Below are 16,745 nucleotides of genomic sequence, written 5' to 3' on the forward strand. Positions count from 1 at the left end.
GATGACATGATAGCCATGTTTAGATATTTGAAGGGATATCATGTTGGTGAAGGAGCAAGCTTGTTTTCTGCTGCTCCAGAAACTAGGACCGGGAGCAATGGGTTCAAGGTGACGGAAAAGAGATTCCACCAAAACATCAGGAAAAACTTCCGGACAGTAAGGGCTGTTCGACAGTGGAATGCACTACCACAGAGTGTGGTGGAATCTCCATCTTTGGAGGTTTTTAAAGAGAGGCTGGCCATCTGTCAGGAGTACTTTGAATATGTGTTCCTTCATTGCAGGGGGTTGGACTTGATGGGCCTTGCAGTCTCTTTCAATTCTATGATTCTAAGGCCCCTTCCGCACACGCAAAATAATGCATTTTCAAACCACTTTCACAACTGTTTGCAAGTGGATTTTGCTATTCCGCACAGCTTCAAAGAGCACTGAAAGCAGTTTGAAAGTGCATTATTCTGCATGTGCGGAATGAGCTTAATGTGGACAATATTTGGTGAAACTAACTTTGGGGACTATTACTATTTATGAGACCTATAGCTCAGTTTTAAATAATTGTTTTCTTGACGTAAGCAGCATTGAGCAGAACCAAATAGAATTGTTGGTAGGTTTGCTGAGGGTTGCTCTCTTAGCTACAGTCACAGCACAATCCTAAAAAGAGTTAGGACGGTATAACTCAGTTTAGGACTGTGATAGTGGATAATTTTGCCAAACAATTGGTCCACTATCCCTCTGTGCAGTTTGTTAGTTTTGTCAGTTAAGCATTAGGTTGAAAAGAGCACATTCCAAAAGTGTAGGAAGCGAGAATAGATGGGCTTATTTTAAGTGCTGGCAAGTGGGCAAACATTCCTTCAGATAACAACCTTTCTGCGGAAAGTTCTAACTCAGCATCCCACTTCAAGGACAGCCGCTGAGGATGTCTGCTATCCTCTGACGGCATATCTCTCGCATGGACTGATGTTACAGTTTTTGGCTGCCCCTGGTGATCTCCTGGGAGAGGAGCAGGTGACTTCCCCCTAGGATGGCCCCTTCCTTTGCAACCTCACCAGCGTTTTACACAGCTGAAGAAAACCAGTTCAAATTCCAATTATTTTTTTAAAAAATGTGAGTTTGTTAAAATGTGCTCAATAAAGGATAGTATTTGATGCTGGGCTTTTTAGATAAGGGGGAAAATCTGGTTGAAATACTGATTAGATAGCTTTAAAAATCAAGATTTATTTATGGCATCTGAATGCCACTTTTCTCTGTGAAGGAACTTGCAGAAACATCCTGAATACAGGTTGTTGTGGGTTTTCCGGGCTGTGTGGCCGTGGTCTGGTAGATCTTGTTCCCAACGTTTCGCCTGCATCTGTAGGCTGGCATCTTCAGAGGTGTATCACAGAGATACACTCTCTGTGACATACCTCTGATACACCTTTCTCTCTGTGATACACCTCTGAAGATGCCAACCACAGATGCAGGCGAAACATTGGGAACAAGATCTACCAGACCACGACCACACAGCCCGGAAAGCTCACAACAACCAGTTGAGTCTGGCTGTGAAAGCCTTCGACAATACATACTGAATACAATTAACCAATTTAGCAGATCATACAGTAAAAGAAAATAAACCAGCTCATGGGCCAGTCCTGATGAATGAGTGCTTGCCTAATACAGGCCTTGGGCTAAGGGCCAAGAGATCTTTGACTCTTGCTCAACAGTAACCAAGGACTCTGCCCCCTCCCAGAGTTTACTATCAGCAGGGAGAAGAGAAAAAAAATATTTCACTGGGTTTCTTGGAAAGCATGCTTCAGAAATCAAAATTCTGAAATTTTATTTGGAGATTTGACAATGCAAATTTCAGCAACTACTAAATACACACACACCCTATCAGATATAAGCACCACGGATGTCTTTTTGCCTTCCTTCTTCTGGAAATTCTTCAAATCTGTGTCTACAGAGCTAAAATTAGTACAAGATGGATGAGATAGTAGATATCTTTCCCTCCCCGCCCCCTCCTAGTGGTGTAGTGGTTACGAGCAGGTGGACTCTAATCCGGAGAACTGGGTTTGATTCCCCACTCCACGAGCGGCAGACTCTTATCTGGTGGATCAAATTTCTTTCCCCACTCCTTCAGTCCTGATGGATGGCCTTGGGCTAGTCACAGTTCCATCTGAACTCTCTCAGCCCCACCTAACCACACAAGGTGTCTGTTGTGGGGAGAGGAAGGGAAAGGAGATTGGAAGTCCCTTTGAGCCTCCTTAAAGAAGAGAAAGGGGGAGGGTATCAATCCAAAGTCTTCTTCTAACCTTCTTCCCAGATCTGTCCCCATGGAGGCAGGTAGCCCAACCTTGAATTGTCTGGGCCCCCTCCATCCCCGTCTTGCTCTTCTGGTCCCCTTGCAGCTTTCAGAAGTCATCATCAGCACAGCATCACCACTTCCTTCCTGTGCAAGCGTGGGGCCAGGCCCATCTTCTGCGGCTTGAGGCTCACTTGCTGGAAGAGCTGCCCCATGTGACGTCGAGGTTTCCTGTGCATTTCCTGACTTCTGAGGTTTGGCGTGTGACGGCAGAGGGTGGCTCACCTTCAATCTCTGGTGTTGCTCTGCCCTGCCGGCTGGTTGATCCACTCTGGAGGGACAATCATGTTGCGCCGCAAGCCGTCCAATGCCAGTGAGAAGGACCCAAACCATAAGCGGAAGGTGAGTGTGGGAGGCAGAGAGAAGACCCCCTAAGACCATTACGCCTCTGCAAATGGGGCCCTGGCACCTGAAGCATCACTGACCTGGCTCAACAGTACAAGCAGGCCAAGCGATCTCTCTTGGGGCCATAATTCCCCTTGCCAGCAAAGCAACGGGTAAGCCAAGAGGTGCATTCCCGCATCTCTTGCGGTGCCATGCAGCTGGAGAGGGCAGTAAAAATGTGCTGATTTGTTGGCCCTGATTTGAACAGCGGCTCATGGATCAGGGTTGCCAGCTTGATTTGTGGGATCTATTTGCCCCTAGGACAGCTCCCGTTTTGCAAGGGAGTGAGGGATTGCTTTTGCAGCGGCCCTGTTTGTTCAGTGGGATGGCAGGCGGTAATTTAACAGGGAAACAGGAGCAGCAGTGGCGTAGGAGGTTAAGAGCTCGTGTATCTAATCTGGAGGAACCGGGTTTGATTCCCAGCTCTGCCGCCTGAGCTGTGGAGGCTTCTCTGGGGAATTCAGATTAGCCTGTGCACTCCCACACATGCCAGCTGGGTCACCTTGGCCTAGTCACAGCTTCTCGGAGCTCTCTCAGCCCCACCCATCTCACAGGGTGTTTGTTGTGAGGGGGGAAGGGCAAGGAGATTGTAAGCCCCTTTGAGTCTCCTGCAGGAGAGAAAGCGGGGATATAAATCCAAACTCCTCCTCCTCCATTCCTACTGCAGTTTCACACCATGGGAAATGGCACCAGGGGAGTAAATGGGGCCAGCTCCCCCTGTTTCTTAGGACTGCAGCACTGGAAGCAAAGAGTAAAAATGATCTTACGCTAGAAGCCAGAGAGGTCAACATTCCACTCTGCCTGGTTTCCCCCAGGGGTGGGATTCCTTGTTGAGGGGATGCTGCCGTCTCCTCCACATCCGTGTGTCGTCCTCTTTCAAACACGCTCCTGGCTTCTCCAAGGTCCACGAAAATGCAGCGCAGAACTCCCAAAGAACAGCGCCCTTTCAAGAGTTAACTGGCTTATGGAGGGCTGAGCTTTGCTAGGCAACCGTTTATTTCATCAGCCGCATCCACGTAGCATCATTTCAGGCCACTGGCTGCCTCTGATGAAACAGGCAGATCTCATGGTGCATTAAACCCCTTTCGGCGGAGTACAGGCAAATAGCTTTGCAGAGACTAGTGGCTATCATGCCCCGCACACACTTTCATTCTGATTGTCCCACCACAGGATCACGGTCAAAGAAGCTTGATAGTTTTTTGTAGCGATCTGGGCTGTAACCCTGGCAATGCTGAAACCAGCTTGCAGAAGTATGACCAGTGCAACAGATGACTGTATGGTTGGGTGTGCTGGTCTGTGGTTCCTCTTCTTCCAAAGAAGAGGGCATGCCCAGTTCATGCCAGGTCATTGCAATTATCAGCTTTTGCACTGGTGTGTACGGAGAGCTGTCTGGTCTTGGCGTCTGTTTGGGGGGGGGGGGGCTGCTGCAATTCTCTGTTTTGCTGAATGCATTGAACTGTGCGTTTCTGGTTAGCTGACATTTGCATCCCCGGGCTCCGAATGCACGTAAGCTTGAAGGTGTTTGCAGTTCCTCTGTTGTGGAGTGAGTAAAAAAAACAACAACCCAGCTCAGCTACTTCCCCTACATTCGCTGCTGTCCCAGGTGTTTGACTGTCAAGGGGTGCAGGCCCTAAGCCACTTCCTCTGCTTACTGCTGATTAAGTGTCAGCTTTCAGCTACTTTCGAAAAGTGTGGGGCCTGAGGATGTGGGGAAACAGTCGGTGATCTTTCTGCCTATAGCCCGGTAGCCTCTTTCTGACTGCAGGCCGCAGCAAGGGCTCTAAGACAAGTCTTAAACACGGCCATAGGGAGTTTATGCTCGCAGAGAAAGAAATGGTTGGGGCCGGCCCAAGACGATTCTGACTCATAGCAAAATAAGGGGACCAGTACAGGAAAACTATTTTAACATCAACCAACTGTACTGTAGTGAACACGACATATATACACACTATGTTTTAGATTACTGAAACATGGCTGTATTCCAGCAATGGCGAACCTTTTTGAGACCGAGTGCCCAAATTGCAACCAAAAACCCACTTATTTATCGCAAAGTGCCAACACGGTAATTTAACCTGAATACTGAGGTTTTCGTTTAGAAAAAATGGTTGGCTCCAAGGCGTGCGTTACTCAGGAGTAAGCTTGGTGGTAGTCGAGGGCATTGCTGAAGCAACTGTGCAACTCTTCCAACGGGTGAATCACGACCCTAGGAGGGTTTACTCAAAAGCAAGCCACATTGCCAGCAATTGAGCTTACTCCCAGGTAAAGGATCGTGCTTTAGTTTAACAGTGCTTAACACTACTTCCCCTAAATTAGGTTTAATGCTAATAATCGAGCCCAGCGGCCCAGGCCAGCCTAGATGTGTGTGGGGGGGGGGCACTCTGTGCATGCCCACAGAGAGGGATCTGAGTGCCACCTCTGGCACCCATGCCATAGGTTCGCCATCACTGCTATATTCTCATGTTTAGTCTAAATATTGTATATAGACCATTGTAATAACTGTTTTCTTACAATGTATTGTAAGCCCCTTAGAATCTCCTTACAGGAGATAAAGGGGGGATATAAATCCAAACTCCTCTTCTTCTATATGCCTGTGTTTCCAGATGTGTTTTACATCACAAGTGTTGAACCTTAATAACCTAAATGCATCTGATCCGCACTGATTGGTTGTAAGGCATTTGCATCACGCTGCACGGTGGGAAATTTGAACCAGGATTAGACCCCTGATCCTCCCCTCCGAACTGGATCGAAGACGTGTTTTTTGAAAAAGTAGTACTTTCAAGCACGTTCGACAAAGACGCGGGATAAGGGGGAGAATGAGCGCCAGAACCGGGATGAATCCTTGTTCGTCGATCAGGCAGTGGGGAATTCTTCCCGAATCCTTGATATTTCGCACATGTATCTCACGATAAATTGACCGCGGGGAATCGGCCAAAGTAGACCAGAGTGAGAATGGAGGCAGGCTGTTTAATCCGTTCATCCTTTGCAATGACTTCTGTTTTCATTGGGTGGTCTCATTTGTTCCTATGTTCCCATTGATCTCTCGCTCCTTCTGCCCAGCTGACGCTGCAACGGTCCAGCAGTTTCAAGGACTTTGCCAAGACCAAGCCCAGCTCGCCCATCACCAGCGAGAAGGAGTTCAGCCTGGAGGTGGAGGTGAGTCTCCCAGCTCTGCCCGGCCTTGGCGAGTTCAGCCACATATCTCTAGCTTGATTCTCCTCAGCATTAGCCGCATGATCCTATGGCCAGCTTCTTCTTACCTTGCTTGAATAGTCTTCAGACCAAGCAATGGCAGTGGTGGAGAACCTATAGCACGGGTGCCAGAGGTGTCACTCAGAGACCTCTCTGTGGGCACGTGCAAACAGAGTTGCCCCCCCACCCCCACATACATCTAGGCTGGCCTGGGCCCCTGGGCTCAATTATTAGCATTAAACTTAAGACCTCGTTTTGGGGAAGCAGTGTAGGTAACCCTGTTAAGCGCTGTTACACCCCACTGATTTTTCTGCGAAGAACGAAAGTGCGATCCTTTACCTGGGAGCAAGCTCGGTTGCTGGCTATGGGGCTTGCTTCTGAGTAAACCCTCCTAGGGTCGTGATTCACCCGTTGGAAGAGTTGCACGGTTGCTTCAAAGCAAAGCCACTGACTGCCACCAAGCTTACTCCCGAATAACGCACGCCTCAGAGTCAACCATTTTTTCTAAACTAAAACCTCAGTATTCAGGTTAAATTGCCGTGTTGGCACTTTGCAATAAATAAGTGGGTTTGGGGTTGCAATTTGGGCACTCGGTCTCGAAAAGGTTCGCCATCACTGGTCTAGAGCATCATGCTGGCAGGGGATGATGGGAACTGTAGTCCATAACATCTGGAGGGTCGCAAGATGACACCTGTGGTCTAGAGCAGGGGTCTGCAACCTGCTGCTCTCTAGATGTTCATGGACTACAAATCCCATCAGCCCCTGCCAGCATGGCCAAATGGGGATGTGAATGGATGTGAAAGTATCACCTTAAAATTATTACCCCAAATATGGCGAACGTAATGAAAGTATGATCTGAAGAAGATTGTTTCGAAAACAGTTAAAATAGCACAATCCGTTCATTCTACATATCCGGATTTGGCACAGACCGGTCTGCTCATCTTTCAGACGCTAAGGAATTTAGCACAATAGAATATTGGCTTGACATATTGGAAATGCAGCGCACCGATGCATAGATGCAGGCTTGAAGAACGATACACTTTGTACCTTTGAAAATTGTGGATATGGAATTTCGTCTCAACTAGAGGCAAAAGAGGACATTATTGAGACACATCGGAAGTATAATAAGTGAATGCTGCAATTGTAACTATCGTGTGCTGTATCTTTTAGGAATATTAAGAGGTGTTTTGTAAAGTTGATATTGCACTGGTTTCACTGTTTATGAACTTTATTATTTGTTATGCACAAATATATATAAAAAAGCAGTTGATGCAATGCGTCTTTGTATTGTAGTTGAAATCAATGTTGCATCTTTAGATTGATTGTCCCCTCACCTTTCCCACAAGGCCAGCTTCTCCTAAATCAGGGGTGTTGAACTCATTTGTTGCGAGGGGCAAATATGACATAAGTGCAACTTGGTCAAGCTGGCCCGGGGTGGTGGTGGTTTGGCAAGCCCGCAGTGGGGTGGGATGGCTGCCTTGAGACAACTAACTAGGCCTGTGAGCCAGCTGAGACAAACCACCCCCCTGCTCCCAATCTGGCCCAGTGATCCCAATGGGCTTGCTAGGCTGAGTCAGGAGTGAAGGGCAGGGAGGTTGACTCAGCTGGCTCACGGTCCTTATAAGCCCCCTCAAGAAGCCAGATCCAGCCCCCAGGATGCATGTTTGACCCCCTGTCCTCAGCCAATTGCTCCTCTGTTCAGATCTCAGAAAGCTGCTCTACCAATGCTCTGCCCAGTCCAGATGACACCGGGCGAAGCAGCAGCTTGGGCAAGAGGTGGAAAGCTGTCATCTCTCGCACCATGAACCGGAAGACTGGCAAGGCGGCGGCCAAAGCCCTGGCTGAGCAGGTGAGCAGGAGGCTTATCTGGGGAATTCAGATTAGCCTGTACACTCCCACACCAGCTGGGTGACCTTGGGCTAGTCACAGCTTCTCGGAGCTCTCTCAGCCCCACCTACCTCACAGGATGTTTGTTGTGAGGGGGGAAGGGCAAGGAGATTGTAAGCCCCTTTGAGTCTCCTGCAGGAGAGAAAGGGGGGATATAAATCCAAACTCTTCTTCAGATGGGGGGATATCTTCTGGCCAGCCATGGCCTGCTTTACTGACTCCCGATGAAAGGGATTATTTATGTTCACTGAATCCCAGCAAGGGAATTGTTTATTTTTGGGTTTGTTTGGTTTAATCAGCACCGATTAACATTATGTACATATGAGATGAATATCAGGATAATTTGTGCATATTGATGTGGTTAACACAGTTAAGAGCTTGGTGCCATATATAAAGTAATATAAGACTTCAGAATATATTACAACGTTGAATTCTTTTGGCTTAGGAGGGCATTGCATGGTTGGTACTTGATTGTTTACTTTGCTCTCTGTATTGGTAACTTCCTGCTTTCATAAAGCACCACAAACATCAGGGTTTCCAAAGGCCATCAGTCTTTAAATACATGCTGTTGAAAATTATGCCTTCAGGAGCTCAGGGGCAGCCATAGCTCTGCAATAACATAGCTCTGCCTGCACGAGGTTGCAGATTCAACCCCCTCCTCCCCAGTGCTTTTAAGGAAGGTTGGGAAGAATCTTTGGAAAACTGAGCCCACAACAATCTGCTTTTAAAAAAATAAAACAATTGAAATAATGTATTGTCGAAGGCTTTCAGGGCCGGAATAACTAGGGTGTTGTGCGTTTTCTAGGTTGTATGGCCGTATTCCAGTAGCATTTTCTCCTAACATACATCAGGAGAAAATGCTACTGGAACACAGCCATACAACCCAGAAAACCACAACACCCTGATTGGAATAATCTCTGGGAGAAAAGTGTGTCCTCAGGACTTTGCTGTCGAAGGCTTTCACGGCCGGAATCACTAGGATGTTGTGCGTTTTCCAGGTTGTATGGCCATGTACGTCATGCATACATCAGGAGAAAATGCTACTGGAGCATGGCCATACAACCCAGAAAAACCACAACACTGAAATAATTTCTGGAAGAAAAGTGTGTCCTCAGGACTTTGCAAGGAGGAAGCCAACTGGGAATTGGGTTATGAAGCCGGGGCAAGCAGAGCTCTCCGCTTTTGAGCATAAGGTTGCACGAATGGTCGGAATCTTGCCTGTTCTAGGAGGAGGCCGATGAGGAGACAGCTGCGTCTTTCCTGAACAGTCCCATGGATAAAGAAGCCCTCGTCTTCCCAGAACTAACAGATCTTCACTCCCCCAGCGGTCTTCAGAGCCCGAGCGGTGAGTGGGGCAGAGCCCCAGAAATGACACTGTTGTTCTCTATCCGGCATAAAAGGTATATAGAGCAGACTTCTGAGGTTGTGCTACTTCAGACGGCAGAGCTGTCTGTGTGTCAGAAGAGATTGCATAATAATAAACAAATCCCGGCACATGGACGAACTAGCATGCCGGGGAAAAGGATTCAAGTCAGTTCCGTGAGCAAAGCATTTTGCTGTAGGGAGGAGCATTTCATCACGTGAGCTGCTTACCTGCAGTCTAAAAACGGTCCAGCTTACACACAGTGTGATCAGATCATGCCGAGAACCAACCAGGACTCTGTGTTCAGTATTAGATGGCCTTTCTGGAGGAGAGAATTTGGAGCAGAAAAAGAAATATGTTGCGGCCGTGCTTTGTTTTGCCCCCACCCAGACTTCTTTGGAGCCAAACAGTCCCTACCCTCAGCTGCTCTCCCCCATCTACCCCCCTCGAGAGTCAAACATGTATTTTGAGTCAGAAGGCTTCCCCAAGCTCAGCGAGTGCGAGCCGCCTTCGCTCATATCCTCTACTAAGGGGACCGGCTTCTGAGCAAATCAGCTCAGCCTCGGTAGACAAATCGTGCCTTCTCTGTCTCACTCCCCTCCCCCAATAGATTACTCTGCAGCCTGCTCTGCTTCCAAAACGTGCAGGGTCAGTGGATGCAGCTCTGTTGGGTGATAGGAAAGCTCTGCGGGAGATCTCCCGTCCCTCCAGTCAGCATGGTGTAGTGGTTAAGAGCAGGTGGATTCTGGAGAACCGGGTTTGATTCCCCACTCCCCCGCCTGGTGAGCCAGATGTGTTTCTGCACTCCTGCATTCCTGCTGGGTGACCTTGGGCTAGTCACAGTTCTTCGGAACTCTCTCAGCCCTCACAAGGTGTCTGTTGTGGGGAGAGGAGCTTGTAAACCACCTTGAGTCTACTTCCAGGAGAGAAAGGTGGGTATAAATCCAAACTTCTGTCTTCTTTTGGCTTTTGCACTGAAGGACCCATTTATTGAAGGGGGAAATCCTCAAAGGGAGTGCTGGGCATAAACAAATAGGTGGCTTTTGCATGCCTTGCTGGAGAGACTTTCCTGATTTAGTCAGACTGAATGGAGAAGCTGGAGGGGATTTCCCCATCCCTTTCTCTAGCTGTGATGTGTAGCTATATTACACACAGTTTCTTAGTGCCTGCTTGCACAGCGGGCTGCTTGAATGCCACATTCTGTTCAGCAGGCTTGGGTGTGAGATCCCTTTTGCCTTCTTTCAATGTCATGAGTCAGAGGAATGGCAGGTGGATCCCTCCAGCGTGTTAACAGGCATGACCATTTCAATGGGAGCATATGTGCAGCCTGCTTTTGACTCCAGCAAGTGGCAAATTCAGTAGCACACACAGTATCGTTAAAGATAAAATGCAGCCATGTTCCTTGTTTTAAAAAGAGGACATTTCTGCCTTAAAGGTTGCAAACTTGGAAATATTAGAGGGGGCTGATATCTGGTGAGATCTCTGTGGGGATGAGGAGGCTGTTACCCTAGGCAAAAAGAAGACGACTTTGGATTTATACCCCCCTTTCTCTCCTATAAGGAGACTCAAGGGGGCTTACAAATCCCGTTTCCCTTCCTCTCCCGCCGCAAGAGACGCCTTGTGAAGTAGGTGGGGCTGAGAGAGTTCTGAACAAGCTGTGGCTAGTCCAAGGTCACCCAGCAGGAATGTAAAAGCCGGGAAACAACATCAGATAAGATTCTGCCACTTATGTGGAGGAGTGGGGAATCAAACCCAGTTCACCAGATTAGAATCCACCCGCTCTTAACCACTACACCACGCTGGTGTGGTGATGAAGATGAAGGAATGATAACTGTTTCTATCTGTTCCATCTCCCCTTCCCACAATGTTAGAAGGCAGAAGCCCGAACCAAACCTCCCTATTTACCCACCCACCCAATTCTGCTTTCTCTTTCTTGGCCTGAGCTGTCTTCCTTCTCTTCCATTAGGCAGCCAATTGTTTGATCCCAAACTGACAGGAAACAGCAGCAGTGGGAAGAAGTCAGAAGAGGACGGCCCCTCACTGTACAGCGGCCCTTTCTGTGGCAAAGCCCGGGTCCACACAGACTTTATCCCCAGCCCTTATGACAAAGACTCGCTGAAACTTCAGGTGGGGAACTAACTACCTTGTCTTGCATTTCTGCTGCTGGCAGCCTGGGGGCCTTCCCTTTCAAACACTGCGGCCTCTTCAAAGCTGAAATATTCATTAGCGTTCAGCATTTCTAAGGACGAGCCCTCATGCAGGGACTGGTGATGCCCAGTGGCTGAAAGATGTGGATTCTCTCGCTCACAGACTGGGGACCTACCGAAAGCAAAGTGCGACAGCCCAAGCCCCCCCACCCCCACGCACATTTTACCGGCTCTGCTTCAATCCCCCCACCAAAAGTGCTAACTTGCGGTCATCTGCAATAATTCCATCTGCAGCAGATTAACTACTGCCAGGGGAAGAAGAGGGTAACTTAGCTCAGCTCTTGTTTTCGTCCCCCTTCTACTAACAACACCCTCGAGGCAACCGTGTCTTGCTGGGCCCAATGGACTCCTCCACCCAGTGCAGTAACACACTTCAGCCAAGCTGTCTGGGTGCCCCTTCGCATGCCATTCCTCGAGCACAACAGCTCAGAAGCTGTGCCATTTCTAAGTTTAAAACTGTCTGGGCTCTGTGGGTCACCACTGCGCCTTTCCAGTATTTGCACGGCCCTGCTTTCCCGACTGCCCAAGCGCATGAGGGACTGGCCCCGCTCCGCTGTTTCAGTTCTCGGGCTGCTGACGTCTGCTACCGGTACGGCTGCCAGAGAGAAGCCTGCCTTTGATTACTTAGGCATTTGAATGTTTGCCTGCAACCATGATTTGGAGTCCTAACAAGCACGGGAAGGAGGAACCCGGCCCCTCCTCCCCAGCCTTTTTGCCCTGCCCTGTTCAAAACATGAAATGCCTGCAGGCCACAATAATGCTGCCTGTGTCAGGAAGAATCTAATAAAAACCCAGCTCGGCTTTTCCTCAGCCTAACTGTGCCAATAAGGACTTGACTACGCATGGCAGAGCAGAGGGGGCTGCTACTGAAAGGTGTCCTTTTGCATTTGGCACAGAAAGGGGACGTCATCCAGGTCATCGCCAAGCCCCCCGTAGGCACGTGGACGGGCCTTCTGAACGCTAAGGTGGGCTCCTTCAAGTTCATTTATGTGGATGTGATCCCTGATGATCCAGTGCCGGTCCTAAGGAGCTGTTCGCGAAGCCGGAGCAAGAGGCCCAAGCCCAAGACCCTGGAGGAACTGCTGGAGCGCATGAATTTGCAGGTGAGAGGATTGCCTCGCTGATCAAAGTCTGATACCTGTCTATGAGCAGATAAAACCACGGACACTGTTGCTGTCATTCAAAGCACCGAGTCCAGATCATAAAAACATGAGTCTTACTGGATTAGGCTGGCACAACATCCTTTTTCACACAGGGGCTAAACGTTATCTTGGAGGGCCGATGAACAGGGAACAGAGACCTTATTCAGAGGAGATTCAGAGGTTTGTAGCCTCTATCGATGGAAGTTCCAATTAGTCCCCCAGGCAAATAGCCACAGATGAAGCAATTCTCTGCAAATATGTCCAATCTCTTTTTAAAGCCCATCTATGCTTCTGGCTATGACCAAGTCTACTGGCAACAAATCCTACAACAGTTGAGCAAAGAAGCACTTCCTTTTCTCCATCCCAAAATTATCACCCACCAGCTTCGTTAGACACCCCTGAGTTCTAGTGTTAAGGGAGAGACACATAACCAATCATATGTCACAGTGCGTGCACAACATTTTGCCTTCCTTGCAATGTGCAGAATGGGAACTTGAGCAGTGCCTTGTAAAGCACCTGTGGCGTAGTGAGCAGCAGCAGTGTAGTGGTTAAGAGCAGGTGCACTCTAATCTGGAGGAACTGGGTTTGATTCCCTGCTCTGCCACTTGAACTGTGGAGACTTATCTGGGGAATTCAGATTAGCCTGTGCACTCCCACACACGCCAGCTGGGTCACCTTGGGCTAGTCACAGTTCTTCTGAGCTCTCTCAGCCCCACCTACCACACAGGGTGTTTGTTGTGAGGGGGGAAGGGAAAGGAGTTTGTAAACCCCTTTGAGTCTCCTATAGGAGAGAAAGGGGGATAGAAATCCAACTTTTCTTCTTCTTCTGTGAGTTTTGGTCAATGCTTATGTGAGATAGGTTTCTTTTTGAGCACAGCAGAAAGCAGAAGTGTGAATACACTGTTGTAGCTGCTATGTAATTTATAAGCAGCAATGCTTTCTTCAGAGAAGCTGGGGAAACAGTATTCTAACTCTCATCACTGTGTCCCCCTTAAGCGCCAATACTGGTTTTTATTTTCTTGGTGGGTGCCTGAATTCACTGACTGTGTGTTGCCTCAGTATCCCACCTGGAAAGCCTTGATGGACGAGCTGGACTAGGTCCTTCAACCGTACCTCCGCTGTATCACTTTAGCCTCCCCTTAACTTACACCAGGCGCAGGTACAGTCCCACCATTTGCTTGCTTTGCATTGGAACTCCCTCCCAAACGGCAGCAGCTTTCAATTAGTTTGCTGCAGGAAACCATCCTGCGGCCATCTGCTTGCCGGGTGTTCCCCATCTCTCCCTGCAGTTTCTCAAACCTGTGGGATCATTCCTAAAATGGGTTTGGGGAAGTGTGAACAGAAATGTGTGAATTGCCCTGCCTCTTCCCACGCATTCAGTTGTTAACTGCCATCCCCCAGTAAATGTACTGATACGTGTTCTGCCATGATATTCTAACTACCATTTTTAAAGAGGCAAAAAGCACACCAGAAAGGGGTTTTTTTTGGCAGGGGGTGGGATGACTAGCAGGCACAAGAACAGAGTACAGAGGAAAACCCTATGGATCTACTGCATTTGCATTCACAGCAGCAAGTAGAGCAAAATGGGAAACCACACCAGGCAAAAGCAACCCTAACATAGCACTTAAGGTGCTCAAATTTTTCCCAAACCTCAGGAGGGGTGAGGTGGTAACAGCAACAACAGCTGCACTTGAGGTCCAGTGACTCTAGCGCAGTGGTGGCGAACGGGTGCCCTAGGTGGCACTCAGAGCCCTCTCTGTGGGCACGCACAAACAGAGTTCGTCATGTGATAATAGTGTAATTATTTCAGGGAGATTATTAGCATTAAACCTAAGACCTAGTTTTGGGGAAGCAGTGTAGGTAACCCTGTTAAGCGCTGTTAAACCCTATTGGATTTTCCACGGAAAGAACGAAAAGCTGCGTGATCCTTTACTCTGGGAGTAAGCTCGGTTGCTGGCAATGGGGCTTGCTTCTGAGCAAACCCTCCTAGGGTCGTGAATTCATCCCGCTCGGCGTTGCACAGTTAAAAGCTTCAAAAAGCAAGTTGAATACACCGACTACCACCAAGCTTCGTCCCGCGTGACATGCGCCTTGGAGCCAACCGGTTTTTCTATACTAAAACCTCAGTATTCAGGTTAAATTGCCATGTTGGCACTTTGAAGAAGAGGAGTTTGGATTTATATCCCCCCTTTCTCTCCTGCAGGAGACTCAAAGGGGCTTACAATCTCCTTGCCCTTGCCCCTTCACAACAAACACCCTGTGAGGTGGGTGGGGCTGAGAGAGCTCCAAGAAGCTGTGACTAGCCCAAGGTCACCCAGCCGGCGTGTGTGGGAGTACACAGGCTAATCTGAATTCCCCAGAGAAGCCTCCACAGCTCAGGCGACAGAGCGGGGAATCAAACCCGGTTCCTCCAGATTAGATACATGAGCTCTTAACCTCCTACGCCACTGCTGCTTTGCAATAAACAAGTGGGCTTTGGGTTGCAATTTGGGCACTCGGTCTCGAAAAGGTTCGCCATCTCTGCTCTAGCGGGCTGATCTCTCCCTTCCTCTCCCCAGGAGCATGCCTCCACCTTGCTGTTGAACGGCTACCAGACCCTGGAGGACTTCAAGGAGTTGCAGGAGACTCACCTGAATGAACTGAACATCACTGACCCCCAGCATCGCGCCAAGCTGCTCACGGCAGCGGACCTGCTGCTGGATTACGACAGTAAGCGTCCCCAGAGCTTAGTATTTCCCCTTCTACAAGGTCTAATGCAGAGGTGTCCAAGTCTGGCGCTTCAGATGTTCATGAGACTACAATTCCCATCAGCCCCTGCTGGCAAAAGCGTCAGAGTTGGACACCCCTGGTTTAACGGCTTGAGAAGGTGCAGTAGGGAGCTCGTGACGGGTGACCCCCAGCCACAGGGATCTACCCCCCTTCCCAGTTGCTGTAGTCCTGGCTTCTTATGCCAAGGCAAGGCTGATCGACCGAGGGGAGGAGGGGTGTTCGACAGTTACCAAGAAACCTTTCTAGCGTCTGCCATCTTTGCTGGCTATGGTTTCAAGAACATTCATCCTTTCCTAACATGTCTTTCCCTGCTACAGCCAGCAGCGAGGCTGAAGAAGAGGGGGGCGGCTTAGAGTCTCAGCTGGCCCTGGAAGAGCCGAAGGGGGACATCCCTCGGGATTCCGGCTGCTTTGAAGGGGCAGAGATGCTGGACAGTGTGCGGGAGGACTCCAAGCTAGAGGAAGGACTGGAGCGGCTTTCATTGGCTGGGTCATCCTGAAGAGGAGCCCCTCCCTCCGTCCTCCTGGCCTTGAAGGCAGAAGCCCCGGTTGCACGGCGAAAAAAACAAAGCCCAACCTTCCTTTTTGGACAAAGCAAAACCCTTGGGCCAGACACTCCCGTCACCAGGCCCCGTCCTGGAATGTTCCCTTCATTTCAACAGGCTGTGCTTCACATATTTTGGCAAGCTATCGACAGAAGCGATTCACAACCCAGAAAGGAGGCTACTGAAATGTGCATGATTGAAGCAAAGAGAGGGAACGCGGTTTGCTGTATACCCCTTCTTGATTTGAAAAATATCTCCTGACCCCCCCACCCTTACAGGGGCAGGGATTGCAGTTTCAATCTACGGAGGAGCAGCAGGCATTCAAGAGCCTCGCCCAACACGGAATGAACTTTTGAAAGCAGCCTTGTGAATCCATCACTTTCCCCTCACTTTGGCCAGTATGACAGGAAAAGGCTAGCCCTGGGTTGAAAGCAGCAGCCTGCCCTGACTGGGGAAAAGGGAAGAGGACTGACATTTTGCTTCTGATTATATACCAGACTCATTCATAAATACCTGGATAGTAGCAGCAGTAGGGCAAAGTAAGGGTCAATATCAAGGCAGGTTCAACTCCCAGAGTGTGTTTTCTGTGTTTTCACAGGGTTGTACTCAGTGGTGGGATCCAAAAATTTTAGTAACAGGTTCCCATGGTGGTGGGATTCAAACAGTGGCGTAGCGCCAATGGGGCTGGGTGGGGCACAACGGGGGCGTGACCAGGCATTGCTGGGGCGGGGCATTCCTGGGCGTGGCTGTGGCAAGGACGCAGCCACTGCGCTGGTCCTTGGGTGGGAAATGAATGCATGCAGGCGCAGGCTGCCACACACGCTGGTGTACCTCCTGCTAGACTGCTTCAGGTTCTGCGCGCCACTGCTGAGAGGAGGGGCGTAACTAAGGCAAAAATCACGTGGCAAAATCACCAATTAGTAACCCC

At 49.2% G+C, this 16,745-nt stretch overlaps 1 protein-coding gene across 1 annotated transcript; it reads left to right on the forward strand.

Annotated features, from left to right (window-relative positions):
- Positions 1 to 2,570: 2,570 nt before the first annotated feature.
- Positions 2,571 to 16,466, forward strand: SASH3 (SAM and SH3 domain containing 3). Its single transcript, XM_048514634.1, has 8 exons — positions 2,571 to 2,674; positions 5,774 to 5,869; positions 7,608 to 7,754; positions 9,020 to 9,137; positions 11,122 to 11,282; positions 12,259 to 12,465; positions 15,063 to 15,213; positions 15,591 to 16,466. The coding sequence occupies exons 1-8, from the start codon at positions 2,618 to 2,620 to the stop codon at positions 15,770 to 15,772; spliced, it is 1,119 nt and encodes a 372-aa protein (XP_048370591.1). The 5' UTR covers positions 2,571 to 2,617; the 3' UTR covers positions 15,773 to 16,466.
- Positions 16,467 to 16,745: the final 279 nt, after the last annotated feature.

Source organism: Sphaerodactylus townsendi, linkage group LG13 (genome assembly GCF_021028975.2).
Source record: "Sphaerodactylus townsendi isolate TG3544 linkage group LG13, MPM_Stown_v2.3, whole genome shotgun sequence".
Lineage (NCBI taxonomy): Eukaryota > Metazoa > Chordata > Lepidosauria > Squamata > Sphaerodactylidae > Sphaerodactylus > Sphaerodactylus townsendi.